General features: G+C 40.5%; 1 protein-coding gene across 1 annotated transcript in view; it reads left to right on the forward strand.

Annotated features, from left to right (window-relative positions):
- The first annotated feature begins 2,008 nt into the window (after positions 1-2,008).
- FAM135B (family with sequence similarity 135 member B) overlaps positions 2,009-22,607 on the forward strand; it is a 151,503-nt gene continuing 130,904 nt past the window's right edge. The window contains exon 1 of the mRNA XM_054191529.1: positions 2,009-2,085. Within this exon, the coding sequence (XP_054047504.1) occupies positions 2,009-2,085 (77 nt within the window). The remainder of the gene's footprint in view (positions 2,086-22,607) is intronic.

A 22,607-nucleotide genomic window follows, 5' to 3' on the forward strand; every position in this document is an offset into this window, starting at 1 on the left:
TTCCCTTTGATCCTGAGCTTTTGGTCTAGGGAAATACGCCTCAGCACAACATGCAGATTTACCCAGAGGCAATTCTCCCAATTAACACCCTCCTCAAGGTTAAATAACCTGTCAGAGTATTGCTTTGTGGTATCGTGTGGTTGTCTCTTGGCTTCCCACACATGGTCTCCTTTGCTTTGATACTGTACACTCAGACAAGACTATCACACACATAAGCAGGTTGATATGTGATATACGAGACTTATAAACAGTATACAACTGTAGAAAGGCAAAGCAAGAAAGGATTAGTCTCATTCCCGTTCAAATGGAAGGGGAAAAAAAAGAAAAAAAAAAAGAAAAAAAAAAGAATAGTACATTGTCAAGTGATAATGTTTGGGTTTACCTTCACTGCTCCTAAATCATGGCCTGACACAAGTTAATGTAGAGTTCCTTACCTTGGAAGTATATCAGATGGGTAACTTAGCAATTGTTCTAATTTTCTTTCTCACAGTTATTGACATATATTAGATGTATTACATACATTTTAGGTCCCATTCTTGTCATTCCAGAGTCAACATCTGCAATGTTTGTTTTTGAGGAGCGTGAATGAAAAATCAACAACCTTTTAACTTTGGAATGAGGTCTTTTTGAAAAATAGTAGTGCTTGAGAGGATAGCCAGAAAGAAACCCCATAGTTTAAAATAATGGGTGTAATAAGCCAGTCAGTTGGAAAATTACTAATCAGGACTGAGCATTAAGACTTATCAGAAAGCTACAGCCTAATGCTTATCTGAGGAATTCATGTATCAAACCCCTCTTCATTCCTGCTTCATTGGAGAAAATGAACAAATCTTTGAGTGCCATGGAAATTAGTGGTTATCAAATATGGAGAAATTCTCCCCTTTGCAGTCTGAGCTGGATGTCCCCTTAAAGTCCCCCGTGTCTCAGACAGGTAATTATTAATAGCCCTGTCATGGGTCTTCCTCAGATATTGCACTTGACTGCTGTCAAACAGCTACCAAAATGGTGCTTATTAACATGTTAATTAAACAAATCTGATCTCCGTTTTCTCAGTGATGCTATAGGCCATTTCCAGACAGCTTGCAGATTGCCTGGAGTAGACTTGCAGGGAGAAAAGGAGGAAAAGGTAATAGAAAATTCAAAATCTGTCCAAAAGCTGTAAAAGCCCTTAGCTTGCCTCTGCTGCTATGAGGGAATTGCTAAGGGTTTGCACTGGTGTATTAAATATTGCTGGATTGGAAATTTATTTTTGCAAAGCTTCCTTGAGTAAGGTATGACCTCCTGAGATCCCTTCCAACCTGAATTATTCTGTGATTCAATGAACGTATGAGTTATTATCTGTAAACGGCTGTAATGCTTCAAAATCTTGATCTGACTGTTGTGGCCTATTAGGTGCTTTGATTGTCAGCATTTTCCTTAGAAGAATCTCTTCCATTCATTAATCTTTAAATTATTCACATTCCCTCAGAAGCTTCCCTTCCGGGACTTTAGTTAAGTCATAAGAAGGGTCAAAAGCAAGAGGATTCTGAATTCTGCTCTCATCTGCCTAGGGTTTATGTCTTTTTGGCTTATGCTTTTACAGAAATGAGCTGCGCTGACCCTGGATATCTGCCATTTGGTAAAATGGGAATAAAAAAATCAATTTCCCGTACAAGAGAAGCAAGAGAGTTAATTAAAATTTGCTCTGAGATTCTTCCACATAATATGTTATTTACTTTTTGCTTCTTATACTTTCCATAATATTATCATTCTGTCCTTAGGCTCAATTAGGCTTTTTACCTCTCTTAATTACTGCTTTGATCTGGCTTTTAGCAAGTCTTCCTGAAGATGGAGCCCAATGATGTTATTGGAAAGATTCCAGTTGATTGCAGTTGATTTCAAGCTTTGCATGAACCCCGAAATGACGAATAAAATGTAGTAATCTATCCATGGATTTGTTAAGCAAAATACTTTAAATGTTTATAGTGCCTCTATATATGTGTTCTTTAGGTGATGACCTGAAAAAATCATGTCTGAGGTCCAGGGAACGGTCGAGTTTTCTGTGGAGCTACACAAATTCCATAATGTGGACCTCTTCCAGAGAGGGTGAGTTGACGTTTCCATTAATTTGCATCCGATTACAGAGGAGTAGTTTATAGAAAAGAGTTAAACTACAAAACAGGTTCTTTTCTGCCAAATGCAGTTATATTTTATGCAATCTCTGGGGCAGGGAAGGATGTCATTGGGCTTTCATTGCTGTCAAGGAAGATCAATGTACATCACTTTCACTATAAAGTCAGACTGACTGACTTGTTTTTGTAATACCATGTTGTAATGATCCAAATTATTTTAAGTATCTGTTTTGATATAAGCACGATAGCTGCTTTAAATGCTTTTGGACTGGTGTTAAGCCTCTGTTAAACGACAGCTGTGTTGAACCATCAGGAAAACATGTTAATTTTAGGGTCATAAATCTAATGACAACATTCTTTTAACAAATTTTAGCTGAATCTTACCATTTCAGAAGGGAACATGAATACTCATGTTTGCCTGAAGCTCTGGTTCTGCTGGCCGTAATGTTTCTTTCACATCCCTGTAAGTTAGAAAAACATGTACAACTTACCGAAACTTTTGCCCCTATTCTTTTACACCTCTCTTCCCAATAGCTTTTATAGCAACCTAGTGGCCGTGAAGTGCAGCAGCCTAACCACATGTGAGTTGTTACTCTGTTTGTGTATTGGACCCTACAGTGTTTTCCAGTGAGGAAAAGACAAGGTACTGAAACACTTTTTGAGGAGATCAGAAGACCCAGATGGGTCAAAAGAATGTACTTAATGGACAGTAGTGGGTCTAGTGGAATATTATTTTCTTCCATCTATGAGGACTGATGTGTACAGTACACTAGATGTTCTCTTTCGAGCCTTAGCTTTGCACAGGGGTGGTTCACAGCTGATTTGTCCATCTTGAGAACCATTTCAAGCAAGAAAACTAAGGAATTGTTTCAGGTATTGGGATAGATTAAGTAGAGCCGTTCCTACCTGTGTACGGGCTTTTTGTTAATTGCTTTCACTGTGAGGAACTACGTGGAAAAGATGCTGTGAAGTTGAATGAAGGAAACATTTTGTTTTAAGAGCTGACATCTGTCATTCTGTTCTTGTCTCCAAGTGCATATCCACCAACTTTATGTTAGAAAGCATTCTGACTATACCAAGTACTGTGTTAAATAGGAAAATAAAAAAAAATCCTCTGTGCTTGAGGTGTTTGGTTTATCTGAGTTATAAAAGAAATCTGCTGTGTATTCCTGTCCTTATGACCTTAGAAGACAGTCCTAGCTATAGATTTTTTTCTTGGCTTCTGACGATCAGGGTAATGTCTTTGATCTTCCTCACATTTGAAAATCCACACCCATCTGTGAGTTCAGTGATTTTTTTGCACTTAGACAGTAGGATGTTCAAAGGTTAGCTAGGAATATTCCCACTTCTCATGTTACTGTGTGACGAGCTGCCTGCTTTTTGTCATATCGGTCTGCTTTTGCATTCAGTAATGTCTGTAAAATGCTTTCTTTGGCTTTGACAGTCAGATCAGATCTCTGGTGTGGGGGTAAACCTAGCACTAAGACAGATAATATATTCTGCTGTCACACTAATGAGTTCCTAATTACCCTTGCTTTTTTCCCCACTGGTGCTTACCTGGCTTTACTGATTAATATTCCAAACACATGGTACTATAGGTTATACTGCATTAATTTGTTTACAGTAATTTTTCTTTCTATATATACTGCATAGTATTAAGTCTGCTTTCCTTCCATAGTTTTAACCTTTGCATTTCCAACAAAATCCTTTATTGTGTCTCATGTTTGCTGATCGGTATCCTCTGCCTGGCTTCATCTACTCAGCAGCCCCTATCACTATAGCATGAATATGTGAAGAAAAGGGGTAAATAACTTGCCCAATTTCATTTTAAGTTGGGCATATTTTTCATTTTTTACCCTGTTACCATTGTTGATATTCACTATAGACATCTGGGATACCTTGGGTTGACATATGGTCTCCCCAGAGGAGAGGGTGATTGAAGTAATAATGAAGGGAATTTTATATTTAAGTACTGTTTTCCTTCTTTCAGTGCCTTGTAAATTGAGTCAATATCCTTCTGTCCTGAGGAAGGCCAGAAAGATGATTTATGAAAAGTTGTCCATCAGGATAGCAGTGCAGCTGAAAAAAATCTTAATTTCTATGGGAACCTAACATGCTGCGTATTTTTAACAACAAAAGCAAGAACAACAATGAAGAATATTAATAAAAATGTATGTTGCTTACTTTTTCTCCTGATACTTTGGTACAAAAACAAAATAAAAAACCCCACCATAATAAAAAACCTTATTATGTATCTCCACAAATACATAGCAGTTCTGCTACTGTATGCTTAATTGACATAAGGTTGATATTCCTGGGTTGGAACTGTGTAATTGTGCAGAAGTAAGGACAGTATTTTCCAAAACACTTAGTCTTGGCTAACTGTCCTTCTAAAGACGGTATCTTTAGGGAGAGCGTGTCTGGGCCAACAGTGAGCCCTTTGGAGAAGAGCACTCCATGCAAATAAAGGAATAAGTAAATCAAAAAGGTATAGCAAGAGAATCCTGGGAGAATCAGCTCTTCTGGACCCGTTAGGTGACGGTTAATAATCAAACTTGATTAAAGACATGATCTGCTGGCACGGAGTCAAAGTGCTTTAAAATGTTAGGCCTTCAGTAATGGTCCTCTTCTATTTCTGATTGCGCTGGAAGCTATTTTGAATTCTGTATGCACACACAGCCAGTTGCCACCTCTCTCCTCAGGAGAAATGGAAACTCCTTAATCTATCTGAATTGCACCTTGTGATACTTGAATCATGTTTCTTAACCCGTGTGAACGGTTAATGCTGAAAAGAGATTCCGGTATAAAAGTAATCAGTTTGGTTGTTTTGGGTTGTTTTTTTTTTTTTTTTTGTAAATATTGCTTGTGGTTATATGTTTCTGTCTTATTTCTGTCTTATATAACAGGAACAGTCATCAGTAAATTATGTGTTGCAGGTAGTTTACTTTGGTCAATTAGTGTTAAATTTATCTTCTTTTGAAGCACAAACATAACAGTGTTAGTATTTATAGACATCAAAGGTTAAATGCTGTAGGTGCTACTATAGGGGAAGAAAGAACCTTTTAATTGGTCAAACCAAAGGAATTGCAATGCTGTTTGATGCCGGAGTTCTAAAGGTTGAGTAATAGGTAATGCAGTTTCTGGAAGAAAAAATTTTTTAAGTTTTCCATCCTTAATTCTCTCCATCATGTGCTGCTTAATAACTGGTGACAGATATTTTCTCTAGTGAAATTACCTAACTGATTCTGATTTTCCTTAATAGAGTAGGAAATAAAATTATCCCTGACTGCCAGAGATCAATTAATTGATTTGTCTGGCTCTGTCAGATGCAATCCTTATGCACCTTCTTTTCTTAAAGCTTTTCAAAATCTATTTGACAGACTGAAAAAAACAAGCCCACAACTACTGTGTTCAGAGGGTAAGTAACATTTGGAGCCTGTGAGGGAAAAGAGGGCACAAAGAAGGTGAGACAGTGACTTACTAATGCTGGGATTCTGGCCATGATGTATTATAAAGCAAGGATCAAGGTAAGCCACTAGTTGCCAATCACAGGACCAAATCAACTGCTTATCAGTTTTTTCACTCCTCAAATTCCGGGCTGCAATTTTTAAGTGTCTAACACTTAGACTGGTGGTTTATGTGTGTAAGGGGTAGTGACAATTAAAAATGAGTGGAAAAATAAAGTCCAGCTTCTTCTAAAATGAATGTAACATTGCCCTGGGGAAAAGATCAGTGGTCTCAGAGTTTCCAAGACCCTACAAGCATCAGACCAAGTACCAATAGCATTAAGAGCTGCTGAAAACATGATATTCTGCCTGAACAGAGAAAGCCTTTATGTTGGAAAACATCCCTCTTGCCTACCAGATGGACAACGGTGTTTCAGTGTACTTAGTCATGAAATCATCCTCTTCAGAGACAAAATGCAGCAGCTCCCTTCCTCAGCATACAGGTTCAGATTCAGGATGGATACCTGAAAAATACACATGGTATTCAGACGTTCAGACCTTATTTCTGGAGTCTTTGAGGTTCAGTGTCAGTACATGCAAAAAAAAAAAAAAATAAAAAAAAAATTGACAGTCTAGGACAAATCTTGTTACTTTGTTCATAACCATATGCCTTTCTTCAAACTTCTCACCTGTAATGAAATACAAATGACTTTTGGACTGTTAATCTATGTCATTTTGAAAATACTTACCTAGTTCATTTATGATGCATGTATTCTCTTTAATATAAATGAGGTTAAAAAAAATGAAAAAAGAAAAAGAAGAGGGCTAACAGGCATGCTAAAGTGATGCATTTCTGGAATAATTAGTGCCGGCCCTTGGAATAGATGTATTGACAGAACTGACTTTTTTCTTGGCATGAAGACATTATTTCTGTGACTCTTGAACAGACCTTAACTTTAAGGCAGCAGCAGATACTTTCCAAAAAAAAAAAAAGGCAAAAAAAGCTCAGGAGTAAGAAGACAATGACTATCTACATGGTCTTGCAGTGATAGTTGAGAACCTGCTGCCATGAACTGGCCGGCTTGAGACTAGTATAGCACAAATCCGAACTCATGAAAGTAGCTGAGGTGCTTGTGTTCAGTAAGCTGAACATCAATGTCCCAAAGTCTAGCAAATGTCCAAATTCAGGAGAATCATGTATGATGATTATTTTCACATTATTTTCATGACAATTTGTGAAGACAAATCTCTCATTTGATTAATTAGTGTAAGCAACTTTAATTTTCAGGCACGCTGTGACTCCAGAAGAGAGGTGAGATCTCCAGTGTCAGTAGTATTTTGGAAAAGATGATTGAAACTAAATAGAGTAAAGCCTAAGATAGGAGACTGTTCTCAAGTGAAGAGCAGCATCTCAACAAACTCCATTGACTCACGATCAAACTAGTCAGTGGAAAGTAGGATACTCTTGTATCTGGAAATTATTTTCCTCCTTCAGATAAGCAATACTCTGACTTACCTTACCCTAAATACATTAGGTAACTGTTCTGTGTCACTTCTTTACTTACAGAGAACTAAGCTAAAAGCCAGCTCATCTAATAGGTTTGCTGACCAAGGCAATATCACCGATTTAGTACAATCTAGATTCATAAATAAGAGGCCTGGATAGATAGCACTCAGGACCCTGAGATAATGTTTCGTATGCTAGATGTGGCAGAGAACCTTAGAGTGTCATCTCTGAAATGCAGCCAGTGTGCAATGTCTTGCCTGCTGGAGCTTCTTCTTCTGTGACCTACTGTGTCTTTTCTGCCATTTTTGTGTAATAATTACTGACTGTACAATTAACCAGATGACACAAAATCAAGTGACATCATTATGCAGAGAATATGCATACCCCTCTGTTGTGTGTAAGCATGTCACACTACGATGGTTCAGTGAGCAGCAGGGAAAAAGGAGAGGTGAGCCTAAGCAAGACACAAGGTAGCAGTTAAGACGACAGCTTCTTGTAGAGTGTGGCTCACTATCCTTTGATGAAAGAGATATATACATATACCCGTAACTCGTCTGTCTGGACTGCAGCTTGGGGCTATCCCTTGGCTGCTTGTTGGTAATAACCATACCAGGTATGACTGATATTCCTACTATCTCTGCAAAGGAGATGATGGAGATGATGATGCCCTCTTGCTCTCATGGCCTAATGACAGTTTTTCTGAGCTGCAGAAATGTCATCATGAGGGAAATGCTACAAAACACTGCACATTATCTCCTCAGCCCCACAGGTTACTGTGAGCACCTGGGACACAGGCTCATATAGGAAGCTTCTTTTCTTTTTTTCCGTTTTTTTTTTTGTTGGTTTTTTTTTTTTTTTTAGGCAAAGTAGAACTTTGTGTCAGAAAAGGAAGGATCATCCCTTCTCTGGGACCTGACTGGAGCAGTGCAGTAAACCCCTAGGGACAAAGGATCATCTCCAAGGGTCAGGCGTCTTAGAACTGATCTGGCATTTCTGACAAAAGCATGTTTCTGAATGCAAAAACTATTAGAGTTAAAATAGAAAACGCTCTACTGCTCAAGTTTCTACCCCAGGGGAAAGAATAAAAGGAAAATTATATGACAGATATTGGTCTTTGTGGAAGCACTGCTCAGGTATTAGTGATGAGCATAATATAAAATACCATACTGAATGGTATTAAAAAAAAAAAGCTTCAAAAGAAAAAAGAAACACAGCTGGTGTGTTTATGCACGTTTGCAACTAAAAAAGGTATAAAATTTTACATGTTTAGACAAAGCATAGCACGATGGACACTTAGTAGTGATCTTGTCAGCAATGAGTTGTGATAGCTGAATACAATAATACAAAACTCTACATCTCAGAAAAAACAGGGGGTTTGCTATTCTTCCAGCCACAGTTTTCAAGACTGCTAAACAGTCAGGAAATCAATTAAAACCACGTGGCATTTTATGTTCATCAGGTTTCTATAGCCTTCTTCAAAACCACTGACATTAATGGGAGTGTCTCAATCAGCTTGTTGGATTGTCTTCTCTGATTTAGAGGTTGGCAAGCAACGCACCTCTGTAACTCATGCCTCCAAAGAAGGCATGAGTCTTTGTGATACCTAATATTAAGCAAGGACATTTCTAGTAAGATTTCTGTGCCAGAGTTTGTAGCTGAGTCTTTGGTAATGCCTATGCTTTCAGTACAGGTCCTACTCCTTTTTTTTAGAGCCATGTTTCTTGGAGTCAGGCAATTAGACAAGAAACTATTGTACCATTTAAAATTAACCTTTTAATGCTCCTGATTGCGATGAAAACCATGGAAGGTTGTATCCCAAAGCTTCAAAATTAATTGCGTATTTATTAGTTTTAAAAAAATATTTTTAAAATATTAACTGCAGGTTCCATTCACTTATTAAACATCCCTTTGTTGGCAATCAGTGCTGGAAGAGTGGAAAGGAAGCGTGTTCCTTGCAAGTCTTTTATATTTATTTTTTTTAAAAAGAAAGATAAAAAGAAGAAAACCCCAAGCTCAGCTAACTGTTGTACTTGGTTGACCGAAAAATAAACCTTTGTCCATTAACATCTGGACACTATCTCCTCTATGGAGAGCAAATATCACCCTAATCCAAGTGACATTTACATTGCTGCTTTGATGACTTTCTGAGTGAATTATGTTGGAAAGCAGCTTCAATTTCACCTAACATGATTTACATTCATACAGAGCTACACTTCAAATGTTGACTGCAGCTCCTAATTCATAGAGTCACAGATGGACCCATGTCTAAAGCTGGTAATCACTCAGCTCTGTGTGTGTGTGCACGCATGCATGTATGTGTGTCAGAGAAGGGAGTCTTAAGCCCTCAGGCTTGTGAAAGGATATATGTGTATGTGCTGCAACATCTTATTACTTAAGAGCAAGTAAAGTGACATATTTTTAAAGCACTGAACTTAATTAGAACAAGCCAGAAACATGACACGAGCATAGACTGTGTCACTGCAATTATTTTAAACAAGAGAGGGTGCCAGAAATTACTGAATGAGCAGCTCTGGTAATAAAATAACTATGAGATGCTTCAAAAAAACACTGTGTTCCTTGTGTGCAATTTTCAGGGAACGGGAAGGTTTTCTCCAGCTTTTCATGTGAGGGTGACTGTGGTGCTTTGCAGCTCTTTTGGCACTTTTCCTTTCTAAAGCACTTTGCAAAGAGCAACTAATTGAGCCAGATGAAGTTATCTGTGTTCAGAATGTGTTACCACTTTGTTACACACAGTGCATATCCCTAAAGGAAGCATGGCATAATCACCAGCAGCAAATCTTGTCTTTAAATATAGGACAAGCTGTTGAGAGAACAGCTAGACCTGGTCCCTTCCTACAGTTCCTGGTTGCAAGATTTAAAAAAAAAAATAAAAATATATATCCTATGAGAATAATCAAGCTCTGGAATTTGCCGCTCAGAGACGCTGGGGAATTTTCAAGATCTGGCTGGACATGGATGTGACCAATTTGGTCAAATTCAATAACTGGTCCTGCTTTGAGCACACATTGGGCTGGAGACCACCCAACTTCACTTCCAGCCTGAATGATTCCCTGACACTAGGATGGGTGTGACCATTGCCTTCCTCGGCACTGAAACAAACTTGTGCAGCTTTATTCTGCATCGTTCAGTTTCAGCCCGTGCAGTAGACACTATGTTTTAGTGATTTATGGTCAGCACCATGGTCTTCAGTAATTCATCTAGCTGTTTAGCTTACAGCACAAAATAGGTTTATTTGATTAACATTAAAAAGTGATTTTAGCTGAGAAATGCAGTTTCCAAATAAAATTAACTTCTGTTTCTCATCTATATGCGATGCTTCACATCTTAAGTCTTAATGTTATTGTGTCCAGTTCCTCAACAAATGTGTCACATCCTGAAGGAAGACCAATTTTTATGCTGCATTTAATGCCGACTTATTCTATGAATTTATGGGGTTTATGTCATCAATTGTCCATGATATCGTTAAGCACAAATACTCAGAAGGTAAAACAGTTAGACCTGAGTGCATCAGTGAAGATCACAACTGTCTTTAGAAGACCCAAGAATGAAATGCAAGCACTTATTGTATAAAGTCTATTGATTCAAGTAGAAATTCATCTCAAAGACATGGGTTTAGCATATTAAATGAAAACCTTTGCTTTACTCAAGTTAAAACTTAATTAACTTTCTTAGGGGTGATCAAAGGCACTCTGTGATGCTCCAGAGGATAATCCTTTAAATTTAAGATCTCTGCTTGCAGAAATATTTTTATTTTATGAATTGGATTCATAAAAATGTGCAAAGCACACCAAGAGCTTTGAAGAAAATCTTATGAGGGTCAATTTTTAATGTTACAGATGATACAATGAGCTGTCTTCCAGCTTAATGACTGATGAGCATTAAAAGCTGGCTAAATCCCAAAAGTTTCATTTTAGTTTCTTCTTCTCTCTTTAGTTATATTTTTTTTACCCAAGATTTTAATCTAACATCACCTTGCATTTTATTTCCTAAGAGAGTGGATCCCATCTGTTTGCATGACATTCCTCTTGGCTAGCACCATCTGTATGATATATTTTAATGTTTGTCTTCCAGGAGCAAGTAGAATGCCTTCTGTCTGTATCCTTCCATCTTGACTTCTGAATTTTCGTGGTGTGTACAAAGGTTTTCACCTGGATAGCTAGAGTATCTATACCAAACTGTGCTCTGCATAAGTATTACCACCTTTTATCTTTGGATCAGAAATCACTTTGCAACCTTTACGTATCCTTCAAAATGTCTTCCTTAAATGCTAGTTATTTGTATTCTACATATGGGAAAAAGCTGAGAAAACTGTAAGAAGGATCAGAAAGAAAGCTAGGCAGTGAATGTACTGATTCACTAGATTATACTTTGGTTTTTTTTACCCTGATATCTATGACTAAATGGAGGCCATTTGCTGAATGTTGTGCAATGTATACTTTAAAATAATTTGTTTTAATTACTGGTTATTATTCTAGTGTTCAGGACCAAGAAATATCAGCTGCTATCCATGTATGAAAGGTGACTGAAGGTGAGCACACTCTTTCTTGACATGAGTCAGACAGTTCTTGTTGTGCTACATGGGCACCAAATGGGAGGAGAACAAGTGGTGAATCTGTCCCATAAGGGTTGAGAAGTGATAAGACGACATTTGGAGTTCTCATAAGCTCTCAAATTAATATAACATTTCTGGGCTCTCCAATATGTCTTTGTTTTAAATAATCATGTTGTCCAGATATTGCACATATCAGGCCCTCTGATATTGCACATGCCTGGTTTCAACTCGGTATTAATGATTGCTGGGACCTGTATGTGAAAAATTTCACGTTGCCATGCAAACTAGGGTTGAAAGGGAAAACCACACCAGTAATTTCCTTACTGTTGTGTCCTTCACTTAGTGCCCCACGCCCATCATTTTCAGAGGAAGCACTGCCTAGTGGCTAGGAGATGTAGTTCAGCTTTATTTCTCTGCCTTATGAAGGGAAATCTATTCCCCTTCCCTTAGAGGAAGCCATCTCTTGGCAATACTGTCCACACACTTCTGCACAGTTTTGTAAGGTGCATTTCAATATAATTGTTCCAAATCCAAATGATCTATGACTGTTATTATTTGTTGGAGTGAGTAATGAGTTCAAGAAATTTCTTAAGACAGGCTTGAACAGCCTTTTACCTCATCAGCTATTATCTACAAACATGGGAGTAGTAATAATATCTCAAAAGATTGTTCTTAACAGGGTACAACCACAAACACTCAGATGCTGTGACAGTAGAAAACATCACTGAAAATGGGGAAAAATTGTTCCAAAGCGTCTCTGAATTTTATTTTCCAGATATTTTTATATTCAGCTTAAAACACTCAAAAATCTTATTTTCAAAATGGAAAATTGTACACCATCTCCTTACCAGATCCTTTTAACATGGCTTATGGTGGGAACTCAGAATCATTTTTCTTTTTTGACACTTCATACTTTAGAGTTGCCTTGGGATCATAACTGTTTCTGTAACTAGATAGTTTAATTCTATGGATGCCATCAAACAATATGGTGTGTACACTGCAGACAAGGTGCACTTCAGATGCAATGAAAAAAATAATTGGTCTTTGTCCTTGCATTAGTGGAGTTCAGTATATTGTGTGCCTGGATAGGAAGATCTTTTTTAGCACTTTAATTACTTAATGTGCTTGCTGCAGCACAAGTACATTAACAAATGCAGATCAATTTCTCCCATCAATCCATGTTCACTTTGTTCCTTCAGAACATTCATTCATTTGTGGGGATAACATCTGCCAAGAAAAGGTATTACAAATAAAATGCAGCTGAAAAATGAACTGTTCTTTAGTAATCTCTTGTTCCCATTTGGCTATGCATGAGAAATCTTTATAATGATGTCCTGCAACAAATGAGAAATCAGTTTATAATGTGACTGTTTGGAGCAATGTCTGCAACCAGCCAACATCAAAAGTGCTGAGGAAGCTGTGGGGTTTTTAATTTATTTTGTGATTAATATTTTTTTTTTCTGACCAGTTTAACATATTCTCTTTGGTTTAGATACTGCCAGGACACACACTTAACTTGCCCCTGTTCTCAGGTCCTAATGCTTCCCTCCTTGAAAGCAATGTTATTCTTGACCTGTTGCACTGCTTCTCGACTCTGCAGAACTTAGTTGATGGTCAAGCCTATCTGCTACCTTCAGAGAGACACTGTGCTTTTTGGATGGCCCAATCCAAAGATTAGCCCAATGTCAGATGGCATCCTATATTTTACAAGACTCCGTGCTAGCCAAATTTACAAGGTACTAAATACACTCAATTTGGGCACTTAAGGTTGTGGCAAATATTAATGAAAGTAGGAAACCAGTTAAAGGGAGCTAGTGAGGCTTTAATTGTCTGAGGTAAATGGCAAATTTAGTTTATTGGAGAGAGAAAGAATAAACAGATTAGGATTACTTCATCAATGACTATCCATACTCTTGTGATGTTCTTGATGTGAAGAGAATATTTTTAAGATTAGGCACCACCTGAAATTCTTATCAGCCATGTCTGTGATAGAAGCCTCCCTTTGGAGCATCTCATATGGTTGATAAAAGATTTCACGTATCTGTCATTAGTATCTTAAATGATGGCATGAAGATCCAGATTCACAGAGAGGCTTGAGTCTGGTGGTGTTTAGTGTTATCAGACCAAATGCTTAGGTGCTTTGCTTCCCAGCAATTCACAAGTCCAGTTTATCTGATACACAGTGAATGGATGGAGCAAGTTAGGTGAGTTCTTGTATTCCGGAATAGGATAAACGTGAATAGGATAAAATAGGATAAATAACAAATTCACTTATGTCAATGGAGTCCTCATTTTTTATTCTTGCTTCTGCTAATGCCTAATATACAATGCTGATTTGAGATCCAATGATATTTTTATTCGAGGAAAACAGGAACAGCCTCAGCAGGAATGAAAACAATACCATATGGATAAGCACAGAAAAGATAAAATATGCAGATGATCTCAGACATGGGAGGGAACTGGACCTAGATATAGAATCATAGAATCACAGAATCATAGAATCTTCATGGTTGGAAAGGACCTTTGAGATCATCGAGTCCAACCATACACACACAAAAAAAACCCCTACAGTCTCTGCCACTAAAGCATGCCCTGAAGTGCCAAATCTAGACGTTTCTTAAACACCTCTAGGGATGGTGACTCAACCACCTCCCTGGGCAGGCTGTTCCAGTGCCTGACCACTCTTTCAGTAAAGTAATTCTTCCTAATGTCTAATCTAAACCTCCCCTGCCACAACTTCAGACCATTTCCTCTGGTCCTGTCATTATTCACCTGGGAGAAGAGGCCAACATCCACCTCTCTCCAACCTCCTTTCAGGCAGTTGTAGAGGGCAATGAGGTGTCCCCTCAGCCTCCTCTTCTCCAAGCTAAACATGCCCAGCTCCCTCAGCCTCTCCTCATATGCCCTGGTCTCCAGACCCCTCACCAGCCTGGTAGCTCTCCTCTGGACATGCTCCAGCACTTCAATGTCCCTCTTGTACAGCGGGGCCCAGAACTGAACACAGCACTCGAGGTGAGGCCTCACCAGTGCCGAGTACAGAGGCACGATCACTTCCCTGCTCCTGCTGGCCACGCTATTCCTGATACAAGCCAGAATGCTGTTGGCCTTCTTGGCCACCTGGGCACACTGCTGGCTCATGTTAAGCTGGCCGTCCACCAGCACCCCCAGGTCCTTTTCTGCTGGGCAGCTTTCCAGCCACTCTTCCCCAAGCCTGTAGCGTTGCTTGGGGCTGTTGTGACCGAAATGCGGGACCCAGCACTTGGCCTTATTAAACCTCATAGAGTTGGCCTTACAGAAAAACTGCAGGAAAGTGTAGGAGCGCTTTCTCCTCTGAAAGGAGTCTGCACAGATCTTGTCTGAGCAAACGTGATACTGAACTTCACCAAAGTGTTCAACACTGTTTCCCACAGCCTCCACCACGACAAACTGTCAAGATACAGTCTGGAAAGGTTGTCTGCGAAATGGGTAGGAAATGGGCCAACAGGTTGCATTCGGAGATGGAGATCAATGGTTTTAGCTCAGGTTGGCAGCCTGTCGCAAGGGGGGTCCATCAGGGATTCATACTGGGCCCCACACTGTTCAACATCACCATAAATGACTTGGATTATCAGACTGACAGCACCCTCACCAAGTTTGCTAATGACACCAAGCTGGGTGGTGAGGTGGACAAGTCAGAAGGGAAAGCCATCTTAAAGGGCAACTTCAGAGAGGACCAAGGCTTTCTCTTCATGAGGAGCCACACAGAGAAGACAAAGGGCAGTGGGTACAATTTATACCAGAAGAGGTTTCATCTCCCTGTAAAAGAAAGGAAGTTTTTACAGTGAGAAGAATCATTCACTGGAACAACATTCACAGGGACATAGTAGAGTTGCCATTGCTGTAGGTTTTCAAGGTATGATTGGACATGCTGCTAGATAATTCCATCTCATCTCCCTTTCCCATGAAAGGCTGAACTGGATGATCTTTTGAGGTCCCTTTCATCCCAGAATCATCTATGATTCCATGACTCTATGAAGAATACTTGATTTGTGGATCTTGATGGAAGATAAGTGTGGGTTTCACTTCTAGCAGTTTTGGAAATAAGTCCTCCTCATACCAAGAACATATTTGCAACTAACTTGGAGACTTTACTAATGTAAGGCTAAGTGGTTACAAACTCTTGGCATTTCCAGGATTTGGTGGTGGCTCAGGTGGACACATCATTTGTATCTACTGCTGTGTTGTTCAGTACTGCTCTGGTTCTATTTTGTTTTCTGTGAAAAATTTCTCCCGGGAGAAAATTTCTGAAACACAGGTTTTTGTGAATTCTTTCATGATTAGTATCAATATTTATAGCTTAGCTCAAAGATGAGTCCAGAGGTTTAGCAGAGGGGACAGATCCATGACGCAATTCTGAATGAAAACCCTTTACCTCTCTGTACAGATTTTCCGTAAAGGGAAGAGGACTCATATTAACAAAAACATTGTGAAGAGAGGTTCTGATGCAGTTGTTTGTATATCTGCAGAAAATGGGGTTTCCATCTCTAGAGCTGTCAGGCTTGTGCCAGCACCAAGTGTACTTTTAGAAGAGAGTATTCATCCTTCTTGGAAGAGGGGTGATGTACTTTAAATGGGACAACAGGGGGAAAAGTCCCTCCACTACTGCCAAGAGTTCAGTGAGAAAAATATGTAAATTTGGGTAAGATCCCACATTTAGCAATTAGTTTTATTTGTGTGAGTGAGTGGGTGGAAATAGAGATGACCCATTTCCTGAGAAAGACTAGGAAAGCAGATCTGATGCAGAAAGTAACAATGAGAAAAATAAGGAGAAAGGGTGGAGGAGGATTTCCTTCGGCTGCCCCTGATTGGGTCATCACCACTCCTGGTGTGGGAGAAATGCGCCTTTGTCAGAAAGCCTGGCGTCTCTTCATCTACTCATTCAAAGGGTCAGTTTCTTGATTCATCTCTTGAAACAGTGTTTGTGGGAAAAGGAAAGTTGAAGAGTCACTGTTATCCAATGTGTAAGGTGCCTGTTGACAGTGGGGGTGCCCGGTGGCCTGTGTGTGGAGCAGCCGGGGCTGCCCGGTGCCGGACACAGCCGGTCCCAGCCGGTCCCAGCCGGCTCCAAGGGCCCCAGCGCAGGACACAGCTGAGCCCCTCAGCCAAGCTGGGGGCGCCGGGGGGAAAAGAGGTTTGCGTAAGGGCCGAAGGCGGCCCAGGCAGAGGAGGAGGAAGGCAAGGAGGGAGCAGCAGCAGAGGGAGCCCCAGGGCGGAGGAGGAGGAGGGCAGGAGGTGCTGCAGGCCCGGAGCAGGGATCCCCTGCAGCCCTGCAGAGACCCCGCTGGAGCAGAGACCCCCCCTGCAGGCCGGGGAGGGCCCCAGGCCGCAGCGGGGGGATATTTCCTGCAGGAGCTGCGGCCGTGGAGAGCCCAGGCGGGAGCAGGTTGTCCCTGAAGGACTGCAGCCCGGGGCAGGGCCCGCGCTGGAGCAGGGAGACGGGTGAGGAGGGAGGAGCGGCCCCGAGGGGCTGGCACGGACGGACCCACACCCCCAGCCCCAGCCCTTGTGCCACTTGTCAGGGGCAAGGAGATGTAGGAGCTGGGAATGAAGGAGTAGGGTTGAGATTGGGAAAAAGGCAAAGGGAGGAGTCAGGAGTGAAAGCCTGTGGCTAGATGAGCCTTGGAAAAAGGAGTTGGTGAGGAGGAAGTGGTTTAGTTTTTGTTTCTCAGCATCCTACTGTACTTTTAAATAAATTATTTTTTTCCAAATCAAGTCTGGTTTGCCTGTGATGGTAATTGGTAAGTGATCTCCCTGTCTTTATCTTGATCCAAGAGCTTCTTTGTCTTATTTTCTCCCCCTGTCCTGTTGAGGTGGGGGAGTGAGAGGCTGGGTGGGATCTGGCAGCTGCCTCAGGTCAACCCACAACACACAGGTCCACCTTCGGGTGCGCATTCTCTGACTGAAGCTGAGTGATGGTGGAAGTCCTGTGGTTTTCCTGCATCTCTTACTGCAAGCTCAGCTGTAATATCTCCTAATTTTTACTGATCAAATTATCTTTGTATTGCCCTATTTGGTCTAATAAGGCTGCAATCTCTCTCTCTTGTCACAAGTGCTTCCTGTTCTGCCTCTGACTGTTCCTTTAGCACTTGATCAGAACTGCCTTCTGTAGGTACACCATGCCTTGTATCATCCAATTTAAACTGTAGAGCGGACATCTGAATCAGGTTATTGTGCTGTTGCTGTTGTAATCTGCCTTCATTTTGTTTTAATTCTGTTTCCACTTTCTTAATTTTTTTGTAGTTGTTGTTCCAACAAGCTTACAGTCTTTGAGACTTCAGTACCTCTGTTCTCCAGTTCTTGTATCTGTGCCACCAGTTTCTCTATTTCTTTCTCACAGGCTGTAAATTCTTGATGGTTTTGCTCCTTTTCTAATAAAAACTTATTGTGTTCATCCATCTTCTATTTTATTTCTGCTTGCAAAGCTTCTGCCTCGTATTCTCTAAACATTCCAGAAATCTTTGATGTTACTGTAAGTTTTAACTGTTCTTCCAGTTCCTTAATTTCTTGCATACCATTAATTTTTCCTTCCTATATCTTACTTATCCATCAATTGCCACTTTTTCATGCTTTTATACAAGGACTGTAATTTGCTTGTTTAGATATACAGGCTCCAATAATTACTTAGCCAAGTCTTGATAACTATGCAGTTGTTCCTCATGTTCTACATCCTATTTTTTTCATTTGAGAGGACAAGCTCAAATAATCCTTTCCTGCCTGACAGTGAAGCTCTAAATTCTCCTTTGCTAAAAATTCCACTTCCAGTCCTAGAAAGTATTTATAACAGGATCCAAGGGTTGCATTATTTCTTTTACTGTTTAGTAGCATATCACTTTCTCTTTATTGTCTTATGGAGTGGTACAGCATATGTGAAACTTGTCAAAAAACTAATGCTCTGTTTGTACAAAAACTGCAGGTTTTGCTCCACATTTGAATCATGAAACACTGAAAAATGTCCACATTTCCTAGCTGTTGTTTGATTGTTTTTTTCTGATTCTGTATGGAGATCTTTAGCCTTTTAGAATAGGGAATGCTGCCTTTTTTTTTTGGTTTTATTTCTATTTTTGTTAAATGTATGACACAGTCATGTCTTAATCTGTGTTTACATCTTGTAGGAGTTATCCTCATAAATAAGGCTGTCTAACTGAATTCAGCACCTCATTTTGAGAAGAGATGAACCACTGCAACCTCATTCTCTTTAACAGGAGAAAATCGAGTTGTAATAAGATGTAGGAATCAGGGTCCAAAAGAGAACAGGATGAAATTCCTCTCTCAAACCCACCTGAGACATCTTAGGAAATGGCTGTCAGAGTTCAAGGAGTGTCTGGACAACGCTCTTAGTCATATGATTTAGTTTTAGGTAGTCCTGTGAGGAGTAGGGAGTTGGACTCTATGATCCTTACGGATTCCTTCCATCTTGAGATATTCTGTGTTTCTATGATTCTGTGATTTGAATGAAAAAACTATACTCCCCCTCAAAATATCCAGGGAGAGCAAATAAAGTTTCATTTCAGCAGAAACCACTGAAACAGTGTTGTTGCACTTCTGAGATAAATGTCTCTTTTCTGAGAGGTACCTTAAGAATTCAGCTGGACCCAGATAGAAATTCTGGATTCTCAGAATTTGTTATGGGTGGCTGTTTTGAATTTCTCTTTGCTCTGGTAGTGATCTGCCATCACTGGGCTCAGTTTTATGCAGCTCTGCATTGCCCTTGGGAAGCGCACTGTGTGCTATTGCCAGATGCTTCAACCTTGCACCTGCTGATGCACCTGAGCAGAGTGGAGACCTGATGCCTTGGGTCACTGATGTGAAGCAAAGACTGTAACACCAAATCGCAATGGGGAGAAGAGGCGGCAGTGACTATGAATTCCTTTTGGGCTCCTGTAAATGTCAGGCCTTGGTGGGAGGCACTTTCCAGTTGCAGTATGGTAATGTGGCTCCTCCCCTCTCCTGGTTCTACCAGCTTGCCAGCAATAACTGAAACAAAGTCCAATGCTGGCAGACCAGTACTAGAGCAATGGACTGGGATCATGGACCAGAAGACTGTCCTGAAATTGCAGGAGATACAGGCATAGCCATGGAACAAAGCAACTCTTATGCTGAGACCACACAACTTGACCCAACTGCATGACTTTCTTCCATCATAGGAAGTGTTCAACTTGTATGAGACTTCCAGATATTTGAACTGGCCAATTTACTGACAGCAGAATTTAGACATCTGCTGGATGGACTAAGTGTCATAACTTGTCTTGGGGTCATGATTCAGTGTGTGTCAGATCACACTGCATCTCCACTTTGCTCATGTCCCCAGACTTCCTTCTTTTGGAAACTAATTCAGGGTCAATGGCTAGAAGATACGCAGGTTTTGTATTCATTTGGGATTAGACAATTTCCAGGTTGTAAATGACATGAAAATCTTTCCTTGGTCTGCTGGGTTAGACACATCCATTTTGCCCCCAACCAGTTGGTATATCTGTTTCAAGGTAACTTTGTCTTTCAATCTTCTAGGAGGTTCTGAGAATCAGAATGTGAAAAGATTTGTATACTTTTAAAGCAGTAGCCTCTGAGAAGCCATTTCCTGGCTGTCATTTTCTGTCGCCTCCTGTTTTCAGCAATGAGATCCAAAACTTAACAAAATCTAGTGTAAATAACCACTACTACAAACCTGTTTATGCATTTCAGTCTATAAGAATTACAAAAACACTTTAGAATTCTCATTCATCTTATTCTAGTAAAAAAGATGTAATATGAAAGTTTGAATTTAGAAAGAAAGAGAACGACCTTCAGAAATATGTTTTTTTATATCTATTAAATCACTGCTATAGAGTGCCTCTTGTTTGCACCCAGGACAGTTAAGGGTTACTTAACTCTCTGAGATTATCACAGATTTCTCAGGTGCTTCAGTTAGAAGAGCACAAAATCTCTCGATCTCTAGCTGCTCGTGTAACGTAAGAGCAGATCAAGAAAGGTTACTGCTTGACTGTGAGACTAAATTAAGCTATGTTTCCAAGGTTTCTTATTGCCTTTGAGACAAGGATATAAGTGCTCATATCCGTATTGGGTTCTTAATTTTTCTGCCCTTTCCTTTCCCAGTCTCTCTTTTCCAACAATAAAGCATGTTTCTTTCATTTTGCTTTCACATCACCATTTTACTTTGCTGTTCACCATTCTACCGCCCACTCCTCTTCACCCCTACATTGCTGAGCTGTATGAAAGGGAAGTAAAGGGCAAATTGCTTTAAGAGTATGGATATAGGACCAAATAAAAGTCAGCGTTGCTACCTTGGTGAGCATAAAAGGGCAAGAGCCCCTGAGGTGAGCATGAAAGGAGATGTAAAGAGTTCTGGTTGGTGTAATTGTCAGAGAGCTGCAGGGATGCCAGGGCTGGAGCTTTTATGGCCTGTAGGACTGCAAGTTTCTGCAGAGAAGAGATGATCTGATGAAAAGCTACGAGAAGCTAGAAATATAAAAATGATCAAGGTTGTGGCTTACCTGGATCCAAATGGAAACCTTGCCTCAAAGCATCAAGCGCCAAGTGTAGTCTCTGATTCACTAATGCACCGAAATATGGGAGGTCTCCTGATAACACTGGTGTTCATTTGCCAAAAGATGTCTATATTTTCTCTGCATTGTACCCAGGGCACTCATCTCTTGAGAGCTTCCAGCTCTAAATCTTGGAATTAAAACATATTTATCTGTGTTTGATCCTGGGATGTGCTGGGCACCTTCAGAAGATGATGAGAACCCTTGCATGCTGTTTGCTTGGGTGAGGATGAATCACACCAAGTACCTCTTAGGTCTGCAGAACTGGACAGTGTTTATTGTTAAAATAGGATTTTCTGTCAGAATCAAAAATCAAAAAAGAGGGATGTCATAAATTGAGAACTGAATGACTCCCTCTTATTGGATGCACAACTCCCTTTGTCATGCTTCCTTGTGTCTGCATGCTACAGCCTCCTTGTAGGTGAGAAGTTTGCTTTCAGTAGACCCACTATGCCTTCTAGCTGGAGACAAGGGCTACATTACTTAATGTACTGCAAGGGGGGCATGGTTTGCCCTCCTCTTTCCCTATTAATTTTAGACCGTCCTTCATCAGAAGTTAAAGATCCTGAGAATGAATCTGGGGTGAGAATTGTAGAAACTTGATGTACTTGCAGCCTAGAAGGCCAACCGTATCCTGGGCTGCATCAAAAGAAGCAGGGCCAGGAGGTCAAGGGAGGTGATTCTACCCCCTACTCTGCTCTGGTGAGACCCCACCTCCAGTACTGCATCCACCTCTGGAGACTCCAACATAAAAAGGACATGGACCTCTGAGCCCAGGGGAGGGCCACAAAGATGATCCGAGGGCTGGAGCACCTATGCTATGAGGACAGGCTGAGAGAGTTGGGGTTGGTCAGCCTGGAGAAGAGAAGGCTCCGGGGAGATCTCATAGAAGCCTTCCAGTACCTAAAGGGGGCCTACAGGAAGGATGGGGAGGGACTTTTTATCAGGGAGTGTAGTGATAGGATGAGGGGTAATGGTTTTAAACTGAAAGAGGGGAGATTTAGATTAGATATTAGGAAGAAATTTTTCACTATGAGGGTGGTGAGGAGCAGGTTACCCAGAGAAGCTGTGGCTGCCCCATCCCTGGAGGTGTTCAAGGCCAGGCTGGATGGGGCTTTGAGCAGCCTGGTCTAGTGGGAGGTCTCCCTGCCCATGGCAGTGGGGTTGGAACTACATGACCTTTAATGTCCCTTCCAACCTAAACCATTCTATGATTCTACGATATTGTAGGGCTTCCTCGTGCATATGGGTGTTGCACATTTTATGTGCTTATTTAGCAACGGGAACATTTTTCTGTTATGCTCCATAGTCTGTCTGTCTTCAATCCTGCGTGTAAAATTACTGCCTTTTCCCACATGCTACTGTTTGAATAGCCAAAGAACCCACCAAAAT

This window comes from Rissa tridactyla, chromosome 2 (genome assembly GCF_028500815.1).
Source record: "Rissa tridactyla isolate bRisTri1 chromosome 2, bRisTri1.patW.cur.20221130, whole genome shotgun sequence".
Lineage (NCBI taxonomy): Eukaryota > Metazoa > Chordata > Aves > Charadriiformes > Laridae > Rissa > Rissa tridactyla.